This window comes from Colletotrichum truncatum (genome assembly GCF_014235925.2).
Source record: "Colletotrichum truncatum strain CMES1059 chromosome Unknown Contig_0001, whole genome shotgun sequence".
In the NCBI taxonomy this organism is placed as follows: Eukaryota; Fungi; Ascomycota; class Sordariomycetes; order Glomerellales; family Glomerellaceae; genus Colletotrichum; species Colletotrichum truncatum.
Genome location: NW_027222398.1, coordinates 8,438,626 through 8,464,414, shown reverse-complemented (window position 1 = coordinate 8,464,414; position 25,789 = coordinate 8,438,626). Strand labels below are relative to the sequence as shown.

Below are 25,789 nucleotides of genomic sequence, written 5' to 3'. Positions count from 1 at the left end.
GTTGTCATGACTTATGCCCATTCTAGGGATGACGCTGCCTGGTAAGCCTAGGGTATAAGTGTTCGATATCACGACCACCATGTCGAGACATCCTAGTATATGCTTCTTCTGAGAGGGCGAAGTCATGTAGGCGAATGTTACTGTATCAAAGCCGGAATAGAAGCATCACGTTGATAAAAAACAAGCGAATAACCCTTAGCGATTGGTGTGAATTGGTTTTCCATTTGACCATTCTAGTCTTCGTAAACACCTCTAGGAAAACACAACAATGATGAAATTTGACAGGATGATCAAGTAGAGTTTAGGGTATCAGTGTGACATGGAGGACTCGACCATCCTACTCCTTTATACCTTTAACCCATAATAAAAAGCAGAGCCCATGCCCCATGATACGCCGTTTGTGAGGGATATAATAGTCGAGAATACCCCCTGAACAGTCTAGACGATTTTTTTTTAAAAAACAAAACAACAAGTAACAGAGGGCGCGAGGCGCTCTTCTGTCTTTACAAAAGGAAACAACATCCCTTCTCAGGCGGGACAAAGCCATGTCCTTCTCGTCCTTCTACATTTCTTTCAACTCTTTCCTCCGCGATTAAGCCCACTAGGCTTCAACCATCAACTGTTCACCCTCCTCCAATAACTCGGTAACCTTCTTCAAGTTGCCAATAAGACTCTTTCCGAGACCAACAAGGAGCAGCTTCTCCGCGTTGGCTGGCAGGCCGAGGTAAGTAGGCGGCTCACGCTCGGGCAACTTGTGGATCCATGCCATGAAATCCTGTAGGGAGGTACCTGAAGGCACTTCGAGGCTGCTCTCCTGACCCTCAGCACCTTCGACGAGCTTGTGCCCGACGTCATAGGCCGAAGGCGTCAGGAAGGAATGGACTAGCTCATTGAGCTGTTTGAAGTCGCCCTCGTTGTCAATCTTGCCACCGTAGGTTTCTGTGACAAGGTAACGGATCATCTCCCAAGGAATGCTCTGAGGGGCGATGTTTGTGCGGTTGCCGGCGGCGTTCTCGATCCAGGTATCAATGATAAATGCAGAGCATTCGTACTGGAATATGTTAGCATTGCTTCTATACCGAAAATGGGGCAGAGAGAACTTACGTCACTATCATTAAACTCCCAGAAGCCCTTCCAGCCAAGGCTGGGGGCGTAGCGAAGACGTTCTTGGACAACAGCGTGCAGGAAAGCGAGCAGCAAATAGAGTCTCGTGCGCTCGACAGGAGCCTTGGTGGACCTTGTGGACAGCGAGGACATGGAGTCCTTCATGTTGGCGCGCACGCCAGCGGGCTGCTCATACATGAGTACTCTGGAAGCGCGGAGCAGATTGACGGGTATCTTGGGACTTGACTCCATTGACAGGAACAACCTGAAGTCGGAGTGAGGGTTGAGCGACTCCATGCGCTTCTCCAGACTTTGCAACCAAGTGGGGGCAAGATGGACGTTCTTGACCAGGACCCAATTGCCGAGCTGTGCGGCATTGCTGATGGCCTTGTCGGCGCTCGCGAGTCCTTCGTTGGAGCCCATAGCAATGTTGGTGCACTTGACGCGCATTCTCTCAACGAGGTTGTCCACCTTGTAACTGGCGTCGAAGCCAGGGCTGGAGACCAGAGAGATAGGTCGGGTTGCAGGTACCTGACTGACAGTTTCCTTGAGATCCTCGACAACGTCGAAGATGTCTGTGCCAAAGACGAGGGTAACAAACCGCTCAGCTGCCGGAACAAATCTGTCGAGACGGAACAACTTGACGAGGAGCAAAGACTGCAACGCCTGGTCGAAAGGCTCGGCATTATCGTCCCAGATCTTCGGGACAAAGTTCTCTGCAAGCTCTTCCGAGAAGAACTTTTCCCACTGTTCAGGAGTGATGTGGTCAAGCTTGTCCTTGAGCACGTTCATACGAGCAGCCCGGGCACACGCCTCTTCTCTGGCATCCTTGTCTGTAGAGAGGTCCTTGCCCTCTACGCGGTCGTCAAGGATGATATCAATCAGAGTCTTGTCCATCTTGTAAGGCGAAGCCTGGGCGAGCAGCATAGCTAGCGTGATACGGTCCTTTTGAAGCAGGCCAAGAGCAGTTCGCCTGAATGTAGTGACGAAAAGATCTTTGACGATGATGTCTCGTCGGATGTTGTGATTGGTTTCATTGGCGAGGTTCTTGTTGCCGTGAAGGACGGAGTGGAAAATGTCGAGGAAGTATTGGAGCGAGAACTGGTAGAAGTGGTTGAGGTAATGAAGTTGCTCCAGTACAGCGAAGACAGTACTACAGGAGCGGGCAATGATACTGTACTGCTGTGTAATCTCCTCGACCTCGGCCATGACGCCCTCGGTATTGCTCATCTTGTCTGAAATCTCGGCGGCTTCTGTCTTCAGAGTCTCCAAGGTCTCGATGACGTTGTCGTCGTCAAGAATGTTACCGCGAGACTCGTTGAGAGCCTGCAGAAGACGTTTCTCCAACTGTCTGAGATGGATCTTGAACTCTCCCTGAAGCTTGATGAGGTTGGATCGTCGCTCATCAACATCCGGCCTCTCTGACTTGAGCACATCGTTAAGTGACTGGGTCTGGAGACTGCTCTGGGTGACTGTGAAGTTGACAAAGGTAGTACGAGAGCAGATGTCGGGAGGGAACGTTGCAGACGGGTCACGAGTCGACAGGTAGATCTTGAAGGAAGGCGAAAAGTCAATCTGCTGCTTGCCAAGCTGAATGAGAACACGTCCACCAGTCTTTTGATATTCCTTGTTCAAGACCTGGTTGAGAATAGGGTCGAGATACTCCGCATCTTGGATGAGAATGGGGTTGCCAAATCGCAGCGAACTCTCCAATTGCTTGGTAAAGGAATCGTCGAGGAAACTGGTGACAGTCAAGCGGCGTTCCTTGCTCTCCTTCTGCAAAAATTCGGTGACTCGGCCGGAAGGATCGATGATGAGAGGGTAACGGTTGAATCGCTTAAGGATGATGGCGTTCTCTGTGCAGAGGTCGTCCACAGGCAGACTGTTCTCCTGCCAGCTCAGCCGCTCATCGGCGGTTGACAGGTACTCAGTGACTGGGTTGTGAGGCTTGAATTGGACCCCAGAGAGCTGGAGCTGGTGCAGCCAGTCGTCCATCATCGACTTTCTAAAAGTCTGGTCATAAAGACCGCTGTAAGCCAAAAATGCGGCGGCAACAAGGACGTCGCCAACGAGGGTGCTAATTTGGGTCTCGAAAGACTTGCTGCCCTCTTCCCAACGGACTCTCTCAGAGGACAGACTGTCAAGCAGCTTGACACTGCGGTCGACCTTGAACTGAACCTTGGACATCTCAGTCTTGATGGCCTGGGTTTCGCTGATAAGAGCAGCGTACTCCGTCTTGTATTGGGCAATGCTGGACTCGAGAGTGCTAATGGTGTTCTCAACAGCCTTGGCCTCCGCCTTCGTTTGCAGAGCTTGCTCCTCGAGCTGGCCGACCTCGTCTCTGAGAGGGCCGACCCGGTCCAGAATCTCTGAGTACGAGACCTGTGCTTCAACCCACTGCACCAGGGGACCACAGGCCTTACTGGCGCGGTTAACCTTGTCGAAAGTGAACTCGGGGTTCGACAAGAAGTCGTTGCGCATCTTGACACGCAGAGCCTTGGTCATATTCTTTTCGTTGTCGAAGTTGACAATGCTGGCAATGAAATCGTCGCGACGGATGATACCCTGGATCATTCTCCAGTCATTGACCTTGTGGCCAAGTAGGGCGCACACAGACTCGAGTGCCAATCTGACACCTTGGGGAGGGTTACCCATGGATCGGACTTCGGTGAGGTGCTGACGTTTGATGTTGCTAACACTGGCCTTTGCCTCCTCGACAGCGGGCTCGGCCTTCGCCAGATCCTCTAACACAATCTTCTTTCTCGATGCAACTTCGGCCTCTTGCTTTTCCAAAGCGGCCTGAATCTCCAAAGAGGTGTTCTTCCTCTGCTCAGCCTCTCTCTGGTCAGCAACCATGCGCTGGAGCTTCTCGTTGGCCTCGGCATCCTTCTTCTCGAGCTGCGTCTTCTTCTCAGCAAGGCTGACTCTGAGGTCGCGAACCTTGTCGACGGTGTCCCTGAGCTTCTCGAGACCAACGTTAAGATGGCGCTGTTGCTCCTCCAAGTCCTCACGCTTCTCATTGTACAATTTGACATACTGGGCGACGAAGTCCAAGAAATGTCTGGGCGTGAGGAAGGTGACTTTGCCTTGTTGCTTGAGGAGCTTGGCGTTAAACCGCTGGAGGGAGTAGTGGATGTAGACCATGGAGTTGACGATTGTCTCGCGGTGGGTAGGAGGCAAGCTGAGACCGCGGTAGGCCACGGGGATAGTGTCTGGCGCCTGGAAGTTGGGACGATCAAGATCCATGGAAGTGGTAAGTTCGTGGCCGACTTGGTAGAGGGCCTGATCAGACCAGTCACCAAACCAGTTGAGCACGCAACGGTTGAACAAGGCTGGACTGGTTGCGGCCTTGGATCCAAGACCGTCCTCGGGCGGGTTCATGGTGAACACCACGTGCAAGTTCTTGACGATTTGCTGAGTGAACCACTTGTAAAGCTCCTCAGGTGAGTCGAGGTGCAGGTTTTGTCGCTGAGCACCTTCTTTGCAGGCTGTCATGAGAGCGGCAAACTCGTCTCCCTCAAAGAGACCAGGAACCTCGGCGTTGGCAAGCAGAGTGTTCATTCTCTCCAGGAAACCGGAGTCGAGAACGTTGGATTCGTCCATAATGAAGCAAATCTTCTCGCCCTTGCAACCACAGCGCCGGAGAACATCTCTCAGATCGTCGTCAAAGTCTTCAGCAGAGTACTTGCCGTGCACCTTGATTTGGAAGACCTTGAGACCGTTCATCCATGCGACAAAACGAGACAACGTGGTTTTTCCACTACCACTGACACCGATAAGGATAAGATGGCCCTGCGGTTGTCTGAAGACACGATCGATGCGAAGGACGTGCTCCAGTACATCGTTGAATAGGATGAGTGGCACGTCGACCTCCTCCTCGCAGAAAGTCTTCAGTCTGGCCTTAACAAAGTCTCGAAGCTGCTCCCGGTCAACGGGAACATAGTTCTTCGAGAGCCAGTTGGAGAAGAGGATGGGACCACCCAAGGCCTTCTGGTCGTCAATAGTAGGGAAGAGCTCCAGAGCAATGCGCCGAACGGCATCCTCTGTCCACTGGCGCTCATCTTCGGCAACGAGACGATCCTGGAAGAGTCGCAAAGCTTCGTGTGCCCAGATGCGTACGAGGCCTTCGATAGATAGCGTCTCCAGAGGCCTAATGGCCTCATAGATACCTCGCACCCATCTCGTTAGCTCACGGGGACTGTACACGTAGTGAGGTTGGATCTTTGGCGTGAAACGTTGCTGCGACTCAAGATACAATTTAACCATTGCTTGCGTAAGCGGCTCAGAGTAGCCTCGGAGCGACGGGATGATCTTGAGAACGGCAGAGGTGAACGTGCCATAGATTTGAAGCAGGGAAAGCTCTCCAGGATAATCCACCATGATGAGAGGGGCATGTCGGAGGAACCTGGCACCCAAGGGTGTACGGCCTGCATCGGTGGGCGGGTTACAGGCACCAACGAACTGAATACGATCAAGAGTAACCCAGGACTTGTCCGAGGTTCTCCAGAATCCGTTATGCTCAACAAGCTGACGGAGGAAAGAAATGGCTCTTTGAGTTCCGTACTTGTCAGGGGCAGGCAAATTGATTTCATCGCAGAAGATGACGAGCCACCTGCCAATCTGGGTAGGCGAGAGCATGACCCCGTTCAATGTCTTCTTGTACTCGCAGTATTGCTCAAAGGTCTTGATAAGTAGATCAGGGGTAGTGGCGCTTGAGAAGTTGAGACCGACAACCTCCATGTTGGGAAGCTTGCGAAGAGCGCTGAAGAGCGTCATAGTCTTACCCGAACCGGGAGGACCGCAAAGGAGCAACGGCTTGTGTTCAGCCAGCCACGAGTAGAGAACGTCCTCATGGCGGACAGTATCAAGAGTCGGGATGACGACATCCGTCTGGGTAACGGAGTGAGTGTTAACCTCAATGGTGGGCACTTGGTTTTGCCAGGGGGCCCATTCGGCCTTGGGCAGGGTTACGTCGAAGTCAATAAGTGAGCTGGCACCGTCCAAAGGAGGGTTTCCGAAGCTAGCAAGGCCACCGACGACATCTCCAAAAGACTTCCTATCATTGAGCGGGCAGTCGCCAGTCAGGGCCCAAACCAAAGCAAGAAGAAGCTTCTTGGATATGAAGGCCTCCACCTGCTCAGGGTCCAAGGGGAAATCAGAATGCTGAGCATTGTACTCGATCATATCGCGCACAGCCTTGTTCAAAAGAGAGAACAGGGTGTTGAGAACACGAGCGACCGTGAAGTCCATAATGTGGTTGAAACCCTTGGCTTCGTTAAGAGCCTGGAGGAGGAAGTCCTCATCGGTGAGGTAGGCATTGAGCAGGTCGGCAACCTGTGACTGAACCGCCAGAGCCTTCGCAGGGCTTTGACCGGCCGCGACGCTGTCTTCGTCTAGGTCTTCGAACGGCTTGGAGCGGAGAGTCTCCAAGTAATGCTCGAGCATCATGTTAGGCGACACAGTGTCGTCACTGAACCAGACCATACCGCAACGACTAACGGTGGCTAGAGTCGCGTACTTCAGGGTCTCGACTTCAAACATGATGCGGACGTTGGAAGGCAAGTTGAGACGCTCACCATTGGGCAAGGTAAGGAGCTTGTTGTCGTCCAATACACTGTTCAAGTTCTCAACCCATTCGGGGTCGACATCACCATCAAAGACGATCCAGTGACGCTTGGAATCCTCGCCTCTGAGGTTATCGACGATCTTTCGAAGAATACTCGTAAATAGACCATCTGTCCACTCACGAGTGGTGGAGTCAAGGTTTCCGTACAGCGCCTCCTTGGACATGACCTTGGAGTCAATGACATGGTGTACACCCTCGACTCCTTCAACCTTCTGAAGAGCATCGAGCAGAAGGGTCCAAGCAGCGGATTTACCCGTGCCAGAGTCACCCACCATCATCACACCGTGGTGGATATTCTGAATCTGGTACAGTTGAAGCACCTTTGTCATCCAGGTCTCGTTGACAACCAGCTGTCTCTCGGCAGCAAGGGTTCTAATGGCCTCTTGTAGCTTCTCCAAGCTGGCGGGGACATACTGGACGCCGGGGAAGCACGCCTCCTCAACCTCGGAAAGAATCTCAACATCACTCTTGATAAGTTTGGGAGCGATGGTCTCCCGAATACTCTGCACAATGATTTCTGGCTCTACAACCTCTTCGGCACCGATGCTGCCGTCACTAGCAGCCAGTCGAGCACGCTTCAAGCCTCCAGAGCTGACGAGAACACTCTTCAGTGCACGAAGACCAAAGTCATAGTGAGCTTGCTTCGACAATCTAGCAGAGCATTGGTCGAAGAAGGGTACTGTTTGTTTGGACAGCTGCTTGGCTTGGTTGAAACCCTGAGAGTACAGCATAACTTCGGAGATGAGCTCCTTGTCTGGCTTGGACATGGCGACACTGCGAAAAAGCTTCTTCAAGTTGTCGGGCAGGTTGGAACGACCGGCATAGCCGGGGTTCATAGTGATGAAGATGCCGGTGTTGGCATTGACATGAAGCTGCCGCCCGACAAGCTCAATCTGGGCCTTATCGTCCTCCGCACCCTGTTTCAGACCAAGCTGAATATTTTGAATTTGCTGCGAAACAGCAGACAAAATTCTTTCTTCGAGACGGTTGAACTCGTCGAAACAACCCCATGCACCAACTTGGCAGATACCAAGGAAGATACGACCCATAGCTTGGAAATCGAAAGTGTCGTCACAACAGAAAACCAAAGTGAAGCGACCAAGCTGAAGACCGAGAGCCTTGACTGATTCTGTTTTACCGGTTCCGGCAGGGCCATATGGTGATCCACCCAACCGCTGGCACAGGGCTTGAGTAAGAGTAAGGAAGCATCGGTCTGTGAGAGGTGTTCTGACAAGGCGGTCAGGAACTCCGAGATACTCAAAGCCGTAGCTGAGCGTGGCGTTAGCCATCTTGATTTGCAGACGCTGAAGGAAGTCGCCCTCAGGAGCGTAGACATAGCGCATCTGAAGCAACCAGAAGTAGTGAGTCGGCGCTGTCGCGTTAAGGTTGATGAGCTTCTCGATGGCGTCCCGCTGGTGGACGCACTCGGTGATCAACTGCTCGCACTTCTTGCGTTGGATAATCTCAAGATCTCCGAGTACAGTGTCCGCGAGGAGCCGAAGGACCTGGACCTCGCGCTCGTAGAGTGATTGCAACGTCTTACCGCCCTCAGCAAGGGACTTCTCAACGACGGTCGTCCAGACAGCTTGGGTAGCAAGGACAACAATTTGACTGGGGAAGGCCTCCATGAACTCGTTCATCGCAGACATCTCAATCTTGTCAGACTCGAAGATGGGAGTGTAATGCTCTATAGCTTCCGCAAGGAGCTCTGCGAGGGTGTTCTTCATGCCACTCTCCAGAAGGGCAAGCCAGTCGTTGATCTTGGGTGTTTTGGCCAGAGAAATTTCCTTCTTTAGGCGTACGACTTCACCCTCCTTTGAAGTGAACCCCGAGATGATGGTTTCGTCTTCCATAACCAGTCCTGAGAGACCAGCAAACATTTTCTTGAAGTGCTTGGCAATACGCAGAGTATCATTGCTGTTACCAATCATCTCGAGAAGATCCTCATCACCAACGAAATAGAATCTAGGGAAGGAGACACGTTCTTTCTCGAGGTATTCTCCAAGAGCCTTTTGGATCTTGTTGAGTAGCTCGGCGAGTCTCTCAAGAGACTTCTGAACGTTGGGGATGGTGAGAACATCCAGGACGTATGGTTGCTTGTAGACCTTTTTCATGACAGCAGAGAACTCGCTGTTGATGTTCTGGAACCTGGAAGACTCCACCGGTAGCAGATGTTTGATATCGGCATTGCCAGTGAAGACGCCCTCCAGGTATACCCACTGTCTCTGAACGTCAATCCAGACATCGAAAAGAACGTGGACTCGGTTAAGCTTGTCTTCCCAAGAGTTGGCCTCCTCCTCGAACTCCTTGTAGTAGGGAGAATGCTTCATGGCCTGGAGCGAGTTCAAGTTTTCACTGCACTTGGCAAAAAGATCGTCCCAGCCACGAATGAGACGGCATTTGTTCTGATAATTGACAAGCTCGAGTCCATAGTTGGACCATGTCTCGCGAACTTGCTTGAGGAACTCCTCCAGAGCCATTTCGCCCTGAGCTTGAGCAATGATGTCCTTGACGATAACCTCGGTAGCAACAAGGTTGAGGTCCCAAACATCACCAAGAGTCATGGATACGGGAGAGTAACGCTTGCCAGGCTTGATCTGCTTGTAAATCTTGGTCCAGTGTCGATCGCGGATAGCCTCAGACTTGAGGTCTGAGAGTAGAGAGTTGACCTTCAGCAGACCGCGAAGGATGGTTTGCACGTGTTCAAAAGCAGCGTACTGACGCATACGACTGGGCATCTCTTTAGTGCTCTTGATGAGGTCATCAATCTTGGAACGAATCTTTCTGGGCTGAACGGCCGTCCACAAGATTTCTCTCGTCTCGTTAAGACTGGCCCAGATGGTAGACAGGTTTGACCAGACGGACTGAAAGTCCTGAACTTCTTCCAGAATAGTGCCCAGGGAGGTATCCGCGGTAGCGGGAATGTCAAGAGCCTCCTTGGCCTTTGCAACCATCTCAAAGTCGGATTGCAGCTTGGAGATTCTGCTCTCGAAGGAGCTCAGCGTAGCAGATGCAACGTCTGGCTGGATAGTACCAGAAACGGGCTTCTCGTCGTTCCACTGCACGGCAACCTCGGCGATCCTGTCATTCACAATCTTATCCTCTGCAATAATCTTCGACTTTAGCGCGTCAGTCTGATCTTGAACAATCTTGGACTTCTTCTCCAAGATCTCAGTCAACGACTCCCAAGAGCTGTCGATTTGCTCAATATGGAGCCAGTCGTTGGGGAACTGGTAGCGTTGTCGCACAAGAGTCGACTGTCCTTGCCTGAACATATCAATCTCGGGTGCCCAGAGCTTAACATTACGCCTACAAGCCTGCACAACGGTAATAAACTGGACTGCTTGGGCAGTGGAGGAGGCATCCAAGCCTTGGCTTTCAAGGTCTCGGCGGGCCTTTTCAATCTCGGCATGGACTTCGCGCATGCGGTTGCCGAGTCTGCTGGCGAATTTCATCAAGATTTCATGCTGCCATTGGTCATATTTAGCGTTGACCTTAGTCTGAACCTGATCGTAGTCAATCGTGATGTGGCCAAATTGTCTGCTGACTTCTTGCGTGTCGAATGTCTGGCGAGTCTTTCGAATCTCTTGGAGAAGCTGCAACCATCGGGCAAGCTGATCACCAAGAGCCTCGTACACCTGCTCTGACTGGAGATCCCAAAGTGATTGGAACTGGAGCCACTTGTCGACGTAGGTGCTGATTTCTTGAAGCTTCTTCTCAACGGATACATAGACGCGGCTGAGCAGATCTGTGCATTGGCCGGGTAAGTCGTTGAAACGGGGCTCGTCCAGCGTGGTAGTTGTCAAAGTCATCTGGTAACGTGTGGCCTTAATCTTCTTCAAGTTACAGACGATTCCCAACCAGTCGTGCAACTGCACAAACCAGCTCGAGCGAGCAAATTCCAGAGGAGGGTCCAGATAAATCACCTGGTTGCGCATGGACAATTCATGGATCAAGCGCTTGATTGTTGGTCCTTCGGGTATGGGCTCCTCGCCATTTTCAGTGACCTGCTTGCGGCGGCCATCATCAAGGTACTCATCCTCAAAAGCATGAATCCACGCAAGAATAGCGTCTTGAAGGCGAGTCAAAAGCACCTCCTTAAGCTTCTGGTTCATGTTTTCAACCCAGTAGGACAGGTTAACATATTGCTCCAAGTTGAGCTGGTCAACAGCGGTCTGTATGGTCTCCAAGCGCGAGGTGAAGGCACTTGCTTCATAAGGGCAGGTGTTGAGTTCCGAGAGAGCCTTCTCCACAATTGCATGAATCGACGCCAGAGAAGCAGTCTTCGCTTGCAACAGGGAAACGGCAGCAGCAAATTCACGAATGAAGAGGCTGTGTTTGCTCTCAGATGGCTTGGAGAGTCCAAATTCGGAAACAGACGGCAAAGCGGTGTTGTTCTTGGTGGAGAAGAAGATCTCGTGTGAATTGACGAAAGACTCCCATCTGAGGGGAACACCTCTAGACACCAGGGCATAGACATCGTTCCTGTACCCGTACACAAGGACTGCCTCCTCGCCCATCTCGGAGATTTGGCGCATTGTCTGTGAGAAAGTACGGACGCTCTCCATGAGACTGACCGCAAACGGATAAACGCGTTTGGCATCCTTGGAAACGTTGTTAATGGAGTGAGGTACGGCGTAGTTCTGCCATTTGAGGTTTCTTGTTTCCTTGAATAAAGTGATCACCTGAGGGTCGAAGTTGACCAGGAGCTCGTAGTTGCCACCCGTTGACCTCATACGCCGGATGTCAAAGAGGAAGCCAGAGATGGAAATTTGGCGGCGTTGGACGTCGTCAAGCCAGGCCTTGTATATTGTCTGTGTGTCCAGCTTCTTGCGGAATAGGTTGCTCTCGCTCTGAAGCTTCTGACCTTCTGCGTGGATGGCCCACTCGACACCAAGAACGTCCTCAACCTTCTTCATGTAGTTGTCGAGCTGATGTTCAATTTGTCGAGCCCAAATGATGGCACCAGAAACGGGTGGCAGGTCACGCAGCTGAGCCATGGCGTGAGCCTCGGAGTGACCGTACTGCTGCTTGAAGCGCTCATGTAAACCGTGAATGGCTTGCTTGACATGCTCCATGAGCTGGTTTTGGTACTCGGCAATGGCACCGCGGATCTTGGGTCGCACGAACAGTGCGTTGAACTTGGAAAAGACGCGGAACATCTCGTTGGCATTCTTCGCAGTGGCCAAACGGTCACGAAGTCGCGCAATGATGGAGTTCTCGACTCGAGATGTTCGTTCGTTGTACATGTTCTCCGCCTTGGCCCATCTTTCCGTGCCTTCAGCTGACACATCGAGGAGATCGACATTCTTCAATGCCTCCCATGCCTGCTTAACTTCTTCTACGGCATCCACATCGCCCATCTCTTCCACGACGACAACTCCATTGGTGCCGGTGGTTTCGGTCAGACCGCTTACGGTAGCCTTAGGGCCAAGGACGTTGACAATGGTACGCTGCAACTGCTCGTGGTTATCCCGGAAAGTGCTGACATACTTTAGCCGTCCCTGGAGTTCCCCATGCTTGGGGTTGACTTTGATAGGGATGAACTTTTCGTTTCTGCGACGCGTAACCTCACGGGCTACATTAGTGAACTCCTTAATGCTCTCATCCCAAGTTGTGAAGATGTCATCACAGGACTTCATAATGGCCTTAAATTCGGAGTAGTCAAGATTGACAAGCTCCATTCCCGGGAGGAGTCGGTGCAGAACTTCGTCTAAATCACCAGAGATGGCTTCCACCAGTGGCAGTGCCCTGCGGATAGGGTAGGGGCAGATTCTCAGCTTCCGGTTCAGGTGGCCAAAAATTTGCAAGATGGCGTCCTTGACCTTGGACAGGGACGTAGCAGAAAGAAGCTCATCAAGTGGGAAATCTCTCATGAGCTGGTTGTACTTTTGGACCTTTTCCATGGCCTCTTTCAAACCTGTATCGGCTGTGAAACTAACTGTCGCCTGGAAACGTTTCGCGTGCTTGAGAATCTCCAAGGTCAGCAGGACTCCCTCGCTGCGGAGCTGTCCCTCAATCCCCTCCAGGGCGGACTCCATAGAAAGCCAGAAATTGACCTCTTGGCTGGCAGTAAATTTGAAATCTTTGGCGCTGTCTGCAGGATCCCTCGTCATCCTCGTGATAACCTGAATGGACTTGATCCAGCTGTTCACGTTGTTCTGCAGGCTATTGAGGAAGGTACTGTCTGAGAGAACGGTGCCGGGGATAAGATCGAGGGTCGGTTTGGCGTGCCGCGACTCGGCCTCCTCCAACGCGTTCTGCACCATAGTATGGAACATGAGAGAGACCTCAGGGATCTCGACGTTTTGCTGCAGGTGAAGCAAGCTCAGCTCCAGGTCATTCCATCTCTTCTTGGTGACGGGAATGCCCGTCTTGGAATCCACATCCGCCCTTCCCCTGGCACCATTGCTGATTTGGCTCCGGGTGTTGGCATCGAAATACGGCGCCAGCGCATTATGAACATAAGAGTGCAGAATCTCAAAAGGCGAGGTCGAGGGGCCCTGCTCGCCAGCGGTGGCGTTCAAAGTGGCAGGACCCGGGAGATTAGTGAGAAGTATCTGGGAGGTGAGAGGGAGAGCAGGGTCGATGGGGCCAGGTCGCTGCTTGAGCAGGACGAGCGACGACACGGTCGTCGGAGACGAAGAGATCTCGGTGGTCAGAGAGTATGTATAGGACGGAGGCTCTGTGTAAACGTGGTTAGCAGTGTGCACCTTAGGAAGAAGCTCGCGGTGTGGGTCGAACGAACTTAGCTCCTCTCCATTCTGTATCGTAGATGCCGGGAGAATATCCTTCTGAATGTACAGTGTGTTCGGTGTATCGGTCGCGAAGCGGGTGCAGCGCTGGACGGTGTCGGAGTAGCGGTGCTTGTGAAGCAAGCTGCCGGGACTTTCGAGATCCTCATTCGTGGCGCCCAGAGCTATCTGGCACACCAGAGCTATATGGTCGAGCACGCGGACGGGATCGATCGAGGGGTCAGACGAGGGCGAGGCGACGCCGTTCGCGCCCGGGATCGAGGGGGAAGCCACCTCCATGACGGGTGACGTGTTTTCGGACAGGAGAGGATGGTATTTACAAAGTCCAGGTCGGCATCATTATAGGTACGACGGTCGGGCAAAGAAAGTGACGGTGGACAGCCAAATGTGTCTAGTCGAAGGCAACCTCAGGGGCGAGCGTTGCTGGCCGCAGGATCAACAAACGAGTCGAACGTGAGTAGGAAAACGGGATGAATAGGGAAGTAGAAAAGAAATAAGGATGGTATTGCCAAAGGAGCGTTTTTGGGGGGTTCTATGGATCCTTGTGGATTCCGGGGTATCGTCTAGTCGAGAAAGCTCTTTGTCGTTTTTTTTTTCTTGTGTGTGTGTGTGTAGTTTAGATAGAGATTATTCGCGGCCGGTTGATGTACAGCCAAAAGTGGTCGTTGGGAAGGTATTCTGCAGTGTTGACTTCCTAAACCACTGGAGCCCCAGAAAGTTGACTTGTCCACGACCCACTTTCTCGCGTTGCCTTATTCCACCTCAAAGTCGGGAGCATAAAAAGGTACGCCGTAATCCAAGTACCTTGAAGTGTTAGGTAGACCATAGTTAGGAAACGGACGGAAGGGTACCTTCCCTAATGTTTCTACCAGTTTTACGCGACCAAGCAGGACCCTTGTCGCGACAGCATGTGTCAGGAGGTGTTGGCCACTAAGGCAAAAGGGAGCGTGTTCCACTGAGGATTGCGGGGCTCATTTGATTGGCCGACTTGGGCACGGCAGGGGATCACGTCCCTTTCGTCTCACCAAATCAAAGCTCCGATATGGGCCTTTTTTTTTGTGCTGCGTGGAGGAGCTCAGACACGCTGTCCTTGAAGCCCCCCTCCCCCCCCCTCGTCAGGCAAGCATAATTCTGCATCAAGGTCACTAATGTGTTGACTATGCTGTTTTCTGCTTTGCCAGCTCAGAAGGCCCCATTGCTTCTTTGTGGGGGGCACGTCTTGGGTAGTAATCGACGACGACCTCCCTCACTCGATCTCTTACTCATCCGTCTCATCTGCTCAGCATCCCGTCTTCGGCTGCAAAAGTGCTAATATGCTTCAGGGCTCTTCTTCGCCCCGTTTCATCCGACATGCGGATATTGTCTGCTGCCGGTTCTCACGCCACCAGCGAAGCCCTGGTCGTTCAGATGCTGGAAATGAAAGGTGATCTAATCTGCCACCAACAACGCCCACTCCCGCTATCCTTGAGCCCCAAAATTACTATTAATTGTGTTTGTATTAGCAGCGGCCCCTGGTAGCTTGAGCTGCAGCATCCCGCAAGCCGGCGCGCTGTGCCCCACTGATGGGCCTGGGGCTGGGCCGAACGACTGCTGGAGGTCAGGACCACTATACTACTAAACTACTACCTTCCCTCACCTGACATCACCTCACTTCATGTAGCCTTCTCCCTTTAGCTGCGTGCGTCAACTGTCAAATGCTGCTTTGACTCGTGCACAGTCGGGTTAGAGAGCCTTTTTCCACCCCTTAGGCCCCCTTGGTCACTTGTCACTTAGAGCTACCATGCCAGCGGTTCACTCAAAAATAAAATAAAAGTTTAAATGCTTGCTTCAGTCATGTTCGCAATGTTTGCTGGTGTTTGAAATCCGCCCAATGCATCCCAATTTCCAGGGGAAAAAAATAAAGACATCAATAACAACAATACCTTGTGGCCCCAAACTCTAAGGGACCCCAAAAACGCGCAACCAAACGACTCCGTCCAAATCAAACACCAGATCCCGTCCTGCCTTGCTCACCGGACGATCAACGGTCATGCTTCCGCGACGCGACAATGAAAGCATCGTACAAGCCTTGCGCAATCCCAATACCCGTTCCCAACCCGCCATGCAAGGATACCAACTGAACTTCCCTTGACCAAACACCTTTTGACAGGTCCTAATTGCCATTGTTACCAGCTCCTGATGCTTCCGGCCCTCCCAGCCTCTCCCGTTGGACCATGACGCGTTGATTGCAAATGTCGATAAACATCTCGAACCTTCCGATGATCTGTTCCTTCTCTTCGAGCGTCTTCTTCAATTCATCAATCTCTTTTTGTTTCTCTTCCTTATATTTGTCAAATTCTTCGCGAGCTTTGGCTAGCTCTTTTCTCAGGTCTGCGCGGATACGCTCTTCGGCCGTTGGATGCGGCTTGCTGTAGATGGCCGGTCGATTTTCTGCCAAGCCGGTGGCTACTTTCTGAGGGTTTCTATTGATCGCTGCTCGAGCGTTGTAGATATCGCGAGGAAGTAAAGGAACGTGCGGGTTTTCGTTTTGCAGTATTTCCAATGTTTCGTTAACACTAACCCCTGTCGAAGAGTCAGCGACTGCTCTTTCGCGCTTTGTTGACTTCGCCGGCTCACCGTTCTCCTTGAGAGCCTTGACGGCGGCAACCATCTTGCTGTCCAGCTTGCGAGCGGCCGGGTGGAGGAGGGGGCTTTCGCTCGGCCCGTGATTATGCTGTAAGTGCTGGGGGTCTGGGCGGTATCGAATGGTCCATTGAGTTCGCTGCTCAATGGCAAAGAAGCCAAACTGACAATCGCATTTGCGGGACGAAGTCTTGCGCTTGCGGAACTCGGGGCTAACACGACTGGGAGGCTTGCCTGCCCTGTCGCATACGAACAACACTTTCTTGAGGCCAGGGACCGTCTTCTTCGAACGCCCAATGACGATGGCATAACCGACCGAGGTGCAATACGCAAGAACACTCTTGTGGACCGCCTCCAGGGTCGGGTAGCTACCTCCCTCGGGAGGAGCAGACATCATCTCGCCCATTGGCTGCCTGGGCACGAACGGCGTGCCATCAATCATTTTGGGCTCCAACGAGTCGCCATCTTCGGCAAGGTTTTCCACCTCCATACTGTCTCCATGGTGCTCGCTGGCCTGGGCGGGGGTATCCGGGCGAGGTTGGGCAGGCTGCTGAACCTGCTGGACCTGTTGCACCTGAGGAACCTGGGGCACCTGCTGAGCCTGCTGCACTTGTTGCGGAACCTGCTGTATTTGCTGGACTTGGGGGACCTGGGGGATCTGCTGCTGTGCAGGTTGTGGTGTCGATTGGGACAGGTTTTTCTGAGCCTGAGGGTGGGGCTGATGAGATAGGATTGGCTCGTTCTTGATCTGCTGTTGGTTGAGGTTTTGTTGTTGTTGGTTTAGGCTATGCTGTTGGCTCAGTTTTTGTTGCTGGTTCAGACTTTGCTGCTGTTGGTGCTGCTGCTGCGCCAGGCTTTGTTGCTGTTGTTGGCTCAGGGTCTGTTGCTGACTGAGACTCTGTTGGCCCAGGCCTTGCTGGCTCAGACTCTGTTGGCCAAGGTTCGGCTGCCCGAGGTTTTGCTGCTGCTGGTGCTGTTGCTGCTGCTGGTGATGCTGCTGGTGTTGCTGCTGATGTTGCTGCTGCTGGTGTTGCTGCTGATGTTGCTGCTGATGTTGCTGCTGCTGCTGATGCTGTTGGTGTTGCGGGTGCTGCTGCTGCTGATGCTGCTGATGCTGCTGGTGGTGCTGCTGTTGCTGCTGATGATGTTGTTGTTGCTGCGGGTGCTGCTGCTGCTGCTGTTGTTGTTGCTGCTGCTGCTGTTGCTGCTGACCAAGCCCTTGCTGCTGTCCCAGACCTTGTTGCTGTCCAAGACCAGGCTGTTGCCCAAGGCTTGGTTGTCCGAGGCCAGGCTGCTGCCCGAGGCCCTGTTGTTGGCCGAGTCCTTGTTGACCTCCGAGACCCTGCTGTTGACCCAAAACCTGTTGCTGGCTCAGGCTCTGTTGATGACCAAGGCTCTGTTGTTGTCCCAGTGGAAGGAACATGGAGGGCGCGCTCTGCTGAGGCATCTGCTGCCTCGAGGGAGGACCCCTCTGGCGTCCAAGGGCGGCGGCATTGGGGACATGGCTCGGGGGACGCGATGTGCCGTTGACATTACCATTGACGGGGGTCTGGGACTGGAAAAGATGATGAGGGTATTGGGCCTGGGTCGGCTGTTGAGGCGTGTAGGCTTGTTGTTGATAAGGAGACGCGTTGTGAGGGCCGGGCGATGGTTTGTTCGCAGGGTTCGCGTGTAGAGGCGGGAAACCTGGACCGCCGTGACTGCGTCGAATGCCGCCTGGCTGGGGAAAGGCGAGGCCGGGATGGCTATTAGGACCCGACTGCCCCAGGCTCGACATTCTGTCGAGAGGAGCGGCGAGGGCTCAAAAAGAGAGGAGTGGTGGTTTGGAGAAAAAGGAAGGAGGTGTTGTGGTGAGGGTGAAGATGAGGGCGAGGGCGAGGGGACCGAGTCGCCCACCGAGGCAGGGCAAACGGAGAGAATCACGGCTGGGTTGAATGGAGACTTCGCGTCGAGGCCCGGGTCGGTGTCGGCTTCGGGGTCGATTCTCGAAGTCGAAGAGCCTCCGCTATCATAACCCGAATCCTAGAGATGCGAGAAAGGATGCAACAAACGAACCCTTGAATGTGGTCTGGGGGTGTCGATAATGGGGGAGGGAGAGGCGTGGAGTGTGTGTGGGTTCTGGGAGGTGTGCACAGAAAAGAAGGGGGAGAGCAAACATGCGAGGTGATGGGTGGTGTGCGAGAAAGAGAGGGCGGCAGACATGGAAGAGACCTGGGCGGAGGGGGGAGGGGGACGTGGACGTGGACGTGTGTGAGAATGAAAGGGAAAGGGTCAGAGAGGCCAAAGCCAGAGCCAGAGGGGGAAGGGGGGGAGAGACCTGAGAGCCAGCCGGGGAAGGGAGGTGTCAGAAGGGGGAAGGAAGCCTAAGGCTGCCTGTCACAAAGGCTAAAAGGGAGAAATTTTCTATGGCGTGGGCCCCTCTGGCACTTGGGGGGGAGCGGCAGGACACGCTCTTGTTCCTTTTGGGCGGGTGAAAGGGACCGGGGGGAAGGGACAAAAATGGTGGAAAGGTGGATTCGAGGGCACCCCCTTCAGCGAATAGCCTAGTCCAACCAGTAACGCCAGCTGACAAACTGAGATGACCACGTGATATTCTATGGAACAGTGACATCACTGTTCCAAGAGCGAGCGGACTTTTCCATTGTTGGCTGACGGGGCTTTTGTCAACTTTCTAACCGCGTTCCCGGCTGATGCCCAATAGAGTAGCGAAGAGAGCATTAGAGGGAAGGGATAAGAAGGGTAAAAAAAAAAAAAAACCGCATACGCGCACAACAGGGCGAAGAAGCAACGTGGTTTGTTTACAGAGACACGAGCAGAAATTCTATCAGATGAAGGCATCTGATTACCCATGCAATTCAGGAAAGGGCGGTTGATATACAGTCATCATGAGGCTCAAATAGTAAACGTCGCGACTTTGACACCATGCCTATGATTGACAGCAGTCACTGATTGCTTGATGCATTGATGCATTGATTGATGTTCGTTCCGCCCACCTCCCGGACAGAGGCGTGTGGTTCGAAAAAATAAAAAAATAAAAAAAAACCCCCCGATTAGAAAATTTAATCACGCCTGAAGCCGACCAACATCGCTGCTCCAACAGGTAGGTGGTGCTGGTTCGAGTCGACACCTCGAGTTGCATGCCTTATTCTATCCGCACTCCTGGGCTCCAGCGCCCGCCCACGCTGTTGTGAGCTTAGGTTGCGCATGTACCACCTCTTGCAGGTACCAACCCCAGGGCTTCTTGGGGGGACACGCCCCCTCCAATACCTCCCGTCACCTTGTCGTCTGCTCAACTCTCAGGTCCCCTCAAACCCTGAACAGGAAAGCAAGAAAAATTAAGGGAAAAAAGAAAGAAAAAAAGGATGAAAAGGACGTGTCAACTCGTTAAAGATCCGATCGTATCTTCCCCCTTCTGCACCAAAGGTATGGCATTCCTCTCTAGCTAAATTTTGAGGAAAGATCTACGCCATTGTTCAAGTGTTTCCATCCAGCAGCCTAAACGGCTTGGGTTTTCTACAGCACCAAGCTCAACCCAGAAGCCCCAAATCAGCCCTACCTTCGCCCCTGGGCCCTGTAAAATGATAAGAGCTGGGTAGCCTGTCTGTGCTTTGCCGTGCTCTTTCTTTTGGTGGAGTAGCCAGCCCACTATTACAAGACCCCATCCCTGCCTGCACTATCGAGCCCCTCCCTTCACCTCGACAATTCACGTCGAGCGTCGTTGAAGCCGTGACTTGCAATAAGCCACCGCGGCAGCTGCTCGACACCTTGAATCTGAGATGTGACGAGCGCAGAAGTGTTATGCGTTGAATATTTCAGGAAGTTAACAAGTATTATTGATCAACCGTTTTACGTCAATGCGAACCTGGCATGTTTGAACCAACATATTTCACGGCTTTAAAAGCCCAGGAACCAAATCAACTCTAATTAAGTCATTTGCTGCTGCTGCTGCTGCTGCTGCTGCCTCACTAGAGCATGAATATCATCATGCTTGCCAGATATTATCATCAGTCATCCGTCTCGAGGGTATAATACAATGGGACCAGCTCTGTGGTCCAAACAAAACTCTGTCGTTTCCTAGAGGCTTTAAAAGTGTCTCTCCCCGTAACTGAAATGGTATCTTTGTACGCCAAACCCCAGAACCGTTATATATTAAAAAGATAGGAAACGCCGCAAATGTATCGAAATGTGTCGGGTATTTATTCTCTCTTCTTCCTCTTACTCGGCCTCCGCTCGTTCTCTCCGTCGACAAAATGACCTTTGTCCTGCTGATGCTGCTTTAAGTTATCGGGACGATTCTTATACTGGCTGGTACAGCCCGGGTAGGGACACCGGTAGATCTTGGGCGGCGCAGTAGAGTGCTGCAGTTTCTTGTGCTTCGCCATGCTGCCCTTGAACCACTGCGGGTCGCCCTTTGGCCGATATCCGCAGATCTCACAGCAATCATTTGCTTGAATCTCGACCTTTTGCCCACTGGTAACAGAACCTTGCGCAGAGTCAGCTGGGCTTTCGAAATGATTGTCGTCAATTATTAATGGTTGAAGAATATCAACGGTCGGATTCTCGCTGCTGTCGTAAAAGACCGTCATTGTATCGGGCAGGCCGGTGGTGTCCACAGAAACCTGGACATCAGATATTGGCTCCTTAAACGGTATCGAGTCGCCGGGTATTGCAAGAAGATCATCGAGTGTGCCGTCTAGGCCGTTCGTCATGGTTCTGAATAGCTCATCAAGATTCCCTTCTCCCGTTGAGTTGGATGAACCCTGCATAGCATCCTTGATAGCCTCCTTTTCGCAGATACCAGCAATGATGTTTTGCATGAGTTCAACACCGAACGTATGGTATACCATTCGTGAGACATAACCCGGTATCGGCTGCTGATAGAGTGCTCCGAAATGCTCTCTGACTTCGGGGACGTAGTTATCAAAGTAATCTTGCGGTGGCATGCAACCCTGCTAGCATTGTCAGTCATGCGTCCAAGAGTATATCAGCTCCTCTGAATAAGCCTAACCTTTCCGGCTTGGATGAGTTCCAACTCCGCCCTTCTTACGCTACGGATGCTTCCACCACTGATGCGCTTCTGGAAGCGCTTCACCTTCGAGGCCAAGCCACTTGCATGAGAAAAGTTCTGGCAAAGCATGCGAGCCACGGTATTGACAGTCATCGTGAACGCCGTGTTTATAGGCATCGTTTCATCTGCGTCATTGAAATGCTTGGTCCACAACTTCGATCCCAGCACTTCACTGGATTCTAAGACTTTACTCGGCAAGGCCGTGAGCTCTAGTTCTATATGTCATCAGTACAAGAGACAACCTTCGGGAAATTGGGAGATGCATACCATCAAGGAAAAATTGCGCCACCTCCAGGAAGATGTCCTCTGCTGGGTGCGATCTTGAGGGAGGTGCCTTATCCTTGCCCTTGAAACTTGAAGATCTAGATATGGAATCCTCGTAGCGCTCCAGCAATAGCTCGTCAAGTCCGGCTGATGAGAGGTCCAGAGGTTGCCAAATGGCAGACGCCACCTCGAGGTACGCATCACGCTCCCTTGTTACAAACATATTGCTGTAGAGGTATGCTTGAGCAAAGAGCTGCTTCGATCGATTGTGAGTGTCATCTTCGTGGACGATGAGAGAGAGTGAGTAGGTGACATGGACGAAACACAACGTTTCGATTGTCGAACTAGGGTGCCTGCCTTCAAGGATTGTCTTAAGAGTAGCGAGTCCGATGCTAGCAATGTGTTGTGGCGACATAGACTGCAACTCCCCGACAAGCGGGTTGTGGGAGAGGTGTTGCAGTTTCTCCATTGATGAGCTGACATGAGCCTTGAGGGTATCCCAGGCCGATCCGACAAGCGAATTGGCATCGACGAAGTAGGCAGGATCGTCCGTTGCTTCTGAAATGACCTTCACATCTTGGATATGTTCTGCTGAGGGGACATTAACTTCAACCACTGGCTCGGCGGTATGAGGGACACCGAGTGAGAGGAATTGTTGGTCACAGCCAAGGTCGTCTGGGAGAGTCTGTGGCGGTTGAAGCATAATCTCTTCTGCCGGTAGTTCCGAAATGAAACTGTGCAACGGTATGTTATAGTTTGAGTAGCGGCTCGCGTTTGAGTAGTGGCTTGCGTTGGAGCAACCTCGGGATAGGTTTCCGCCAGGACTTATGCTATCCGACGTTGGAGAGGTGATGCTGGTTTCGGCATTTGTCCAAGCTGCGCTGAAGGCAGATGTAGGCGAGACGACGTAACTGGCGGTAGTATCTGTGCTAGCATTTGATCTAAGAGATGCGCTCGGGGACAGGTTCTTCGTTCGCGGTGTAAGCTTGTGCTGCTTCCGATACTGCGATAGACCATGTGTATGGACAGACAGTGATGGCCTATCGCCCCTGCCCATGGACATGTCATTGATCTCATTCTGCAAGACCCAGTCAAAGGAGAGGTTTGGCATGACGGACATGCTTGACCCTGACGCTGCTGGCCTCGTTCCAAACGGATTCGATGGCTTATCCTGGAAGACACTGCTTGGGGCAAGAGTGGCAGCTGGTAAAGGAAGCGAGACCTCTACGGAGTCGATTTCCAATATTTCGGACGAGGATGAAAGCTCAACCTCTTGGGGCTGGACAAGGATAGAGTCGTAACTAGGCGGTGGTGGCATGACGACGTCATCCATGTCGAGATCAGGGACATCCTGGCCTTTCGACTTCTGGCCCAGAGAGGAGAAGAAGTTCTTAGCGACTGTCATGATCCTTCGCCTCTTTCCCGGATGGCCTAAGCAGCGTTTACACTTGCCGTCGGTGAACTTCTCGGCCTTTCCGCAATCATAACACCAATACTCGCCAGTGCAAAGCTGGTCACAGGTGTACAGATGCCTTAGCATGACCTCATGGTTCGGGAAGCGCTTCCGACAGCGCAGCAGAGGGCACTCAAGACGCTCAGCCGGCGTCATCTTCTGGCACGAGTTGCGCTGGACAGCGGCCCATACTATGAACCTGTGGAGGGCACATTGGTCCTGGGATATGGTACGAGTACTATAAGATTACTTAGCTCAATCCAGAGGTGGCGACGAGCATGCGTGGAAAATACTGAGAGTTTTGGGGTTGGGAACAACAATAACAAACAGATGAACAAGCTTACACGCAAGATGGAGGAGTAGGGGAGTCAATGGACGAACGGGTTGATGAAGAGGAGCTTGAGCTCGTGGAGCATGAGTCCCGTCGTGATCGACCCCGGGTGAGGCGGGACGAAGTGAGAGCTCGTAGGGCTGAAGGACTGTGATTCAATGAACGGCGGTCATCCCCGAAGGGAGATAGCGAGGTTTTCGACTCCATACTTCCGAACCCCGATACCTCAATCAAAAGGTATAATGGAGTCGGGCTCGGAGGGAAACAAGCGCGGGGGAAATAATGGTCAGCGATGCGTTGACCAAATGAAAAACGATCCGCCACCCATTTTTGATTTATTTTTTTACCTTGAGGATGGGTTGAATCTTGCAAGAAGTGGACGTCCTAGAATCCAGGACTTGCAGCATGCCTAGGACTTGGACTGGGGGTCGGGACTGGCTGGAAAAGGCGGCCTGCCCCGGTAGAAGCTGTGCGCGGGATTGTGTGGTCAGAGGGGTGAGAGGGCGCCGAGACCGAGAGGGGAAAGAGAGGGACGTGTGGGGAGGTATTCGTAAGGTAAGCAAACCAGGGCTGGCTGGCTTGCACTGGCGAACGGTACATTTTGTGCAGCGCCTCAGTCTAAGGGGAGGCGCAGACATTCGCCGAAAGGCGGAGGGCAATGGTAGTAGACGACAATAGCCCCAAGGACATTCACTCAGTCAGCCCACGCTGAGTGAGGAAAATGAATGGCTGCTGTTAGTGAAATACTTTCCGTTCATCGTGTTTGTCTGCAAACAATTGTTAAGCTTCAGTAACCAGACCCAGGCTGCTCGAGCCGAATCATCTTTGGCAAAGTCACCATTGTCCCTCAGTAGGCTTTGAGACGCAACATGTTGTCTCTCGTTCTAATACAAACATCACTTCAACGATGCGTCTCATGCTGCACAGTGAGTCCGTTCAGTCCAGTCACGTAGGACTCTCGGCAGTCTGAGACGCGAGCGATGCAAGTGTTGCAATAACTTGTGCAGCTGCAGACTCCTGCGAAGCCATTTGCCAATCACGCCAACGCTTGCTTAGGCAGCGAGGCACACAGCCAATCCGCCTGACCCGGTTCAGCTGGACTTTGAGGGCCTTTCGCTGGTGACTGGACGGCGAGCCGCCACTCTCGCAGGGAGGCTCAATCAAAAGTTGCCGTGTAGTCAGACGTTGAGCTGCGTTTGACGCCAGAAAGACGCGAGAGACCGCCTTGCTTTCCGCCTTGGGAACACATGGTTCCGAGCGATGGGAGACGGAAGCGGCCGAGATCAAAGAGCGGGTTTCTAGGACAGGACGAATAAACCGAGGCCTTGATCCCAGTGCGCAATGTGTATAAAGTCCTGGGCTAGGGACGTGCCATGAGATAATGTGGCAGGATGGCTGTGACTCCTGCTTGGTCGCTGAATACGAGATTCACCGAGGCTGTACTAGCGGCTGATGACGTGAGGGAACCCTCCTCAAGATAGACAGACAGACCTCTTGAAGGGGAAGGGGAAACAGGTAGGAGCTTTTGAACCGCTTGGTAGCATTGTTCCGATGAAGAATGCAGCAGCAAATATGTAGTAGATGCCACTTGGAAACCCGCTGCCAACGTCTTGCCTGATGATTCCCCCGCCCCCCCCAGGTAGGGAGGAACTGGCTCCTGCCAGAGGCAGGCACGATGCACTAACTCGACGGCTGAGGTAATCACATCCGGGTCGCATCGATGTCCCGAGTTTCTTCGAACAGGCGGAAGGAAAGAACTTCTTAACCTTGCAATTCCACGTTCGATCCGCATAGTAGACCAAAGACAAATCGTTTTGATGTGACTAGTTCTTAGTTTCTAGCTCAGCGAACAGCAGCAGGCGTCCCAGACTTAATACTGTTTGTCATCCTCCATTACCATTTCGGGGATCAGCTGGCTATGCCCTTCAGGCGAGACCCTTGAGCCAGCCAACGCCAGCTTGACGTCTGCTCTTCAGCAGATGCTACAAGTGGCGAAGAACAGGCGCGTTTCCCCCAACCTCTACCGAGCGGGTGGAAAGCTATTTTCTAGTGCCATGAAGTTATCTTGAGCTCCCGCCTATGGTTGATGGCATTAAATCACGCATTCGAACGGTTGACGGCCAAGCATTCGCTGAAGCTCGCCTTCGAGCAAAACATTAGTGTTCTAGACCACCCACAAACAACCACATCCGACTCACCGCTCACTTGACGCCAATTAGCATCCATCATTCGCTCTTGTCTTGACACATCCACCGGCCCCAACATGGTAACACCTGGTCATGCGATCGACGCCATCCGAAGCTACATTAGACTTGGACTGTCAACCCAAAACCCACATCAGGACGGTAGACTGCTTTGGTTATAGTCCATGTGGAAATCCAGTCGCTCATGGATTCTGTTGCAGTTAACTTAGGGCGACAGTAACTCCCGGCCGGCCTGGCCGACCAATCTTCACCCCGCAAATCCGAATATATCTCATGGCGGCGTCATTGCTCCGCGACTAATGGCGCCATGAGGGGGTTTCGACCATCTGTCATAGACTTCGTGTCCTGGAATTTGTGATTCG

General features: G+C 52.5%; 3 protein-coding genes across 3 annotated transcripts; all 3 read right to left on the bottom strand.

Annotated features, from left to right (window-relative positions):
* Positions 1 to 601: 601 nt before the first annotated feature.
* Positions 602 to 13,764, bottom strand: CTRU02_202330 (dynein heavy chain; the record flags this gene model as incomplete). Its single annotated transcript, XM_036719737.1, has 3 exons — positions 602 to 1,051; positions 1,105 to 13,415; positions 13,479 to 13,764. 3 exons carry the CDS (start codon positions 13,762 to 13,764, stop codon positions 602 to 604), a joined length of 13,047 nt encoding a protein of 4,348 aa, XP_036588439.1.
* A 1,873-nt stretch (positions 13,765 to 15,637) lies between these two features.
* Positions 15,638 to 17,884, bottom strand: CTRU02_202329 (uncharacterized protein; the record flags this gene model as incomplete). The annotated part of the gene is made up of 2 exons (XM_070204023.1): positions 15,638 to 16,047; positions 16,102 to 17,884. 2 exons carry the CDS (start codon positions 17,882 to 17,884, stop codon positions 15,638 to 15,640), a joined length of 2,193 nt encoding a protein of 730 aa, XP_070062605.1.
* Positions 17,885 to 20,303: 2,419 nt separating this feature from the next.
* CTRU02_202328 (zinc finger protein) lies at positions 20,304 to 23,048 on the bottom strand (the record flags this gene model as incomplete). Its single annotated transcript, XM_036719735.2, has 3 exons — positions 20,304 to 21,056; positions 21,116 to 21,390; positions 21,443 to 23,048. The coding sequence occupies 3 exons, from the start codon at positions 23,046 to 23,048 to the stop codon at positions 20,304 to 20,306; spliced, it is 2,634 nt and encodes an 877-aa protein (XP_036588437.2).
* Between the last annotated feature and the right edge of the window lie 2,741 nt (positions 23,049 to 25,789).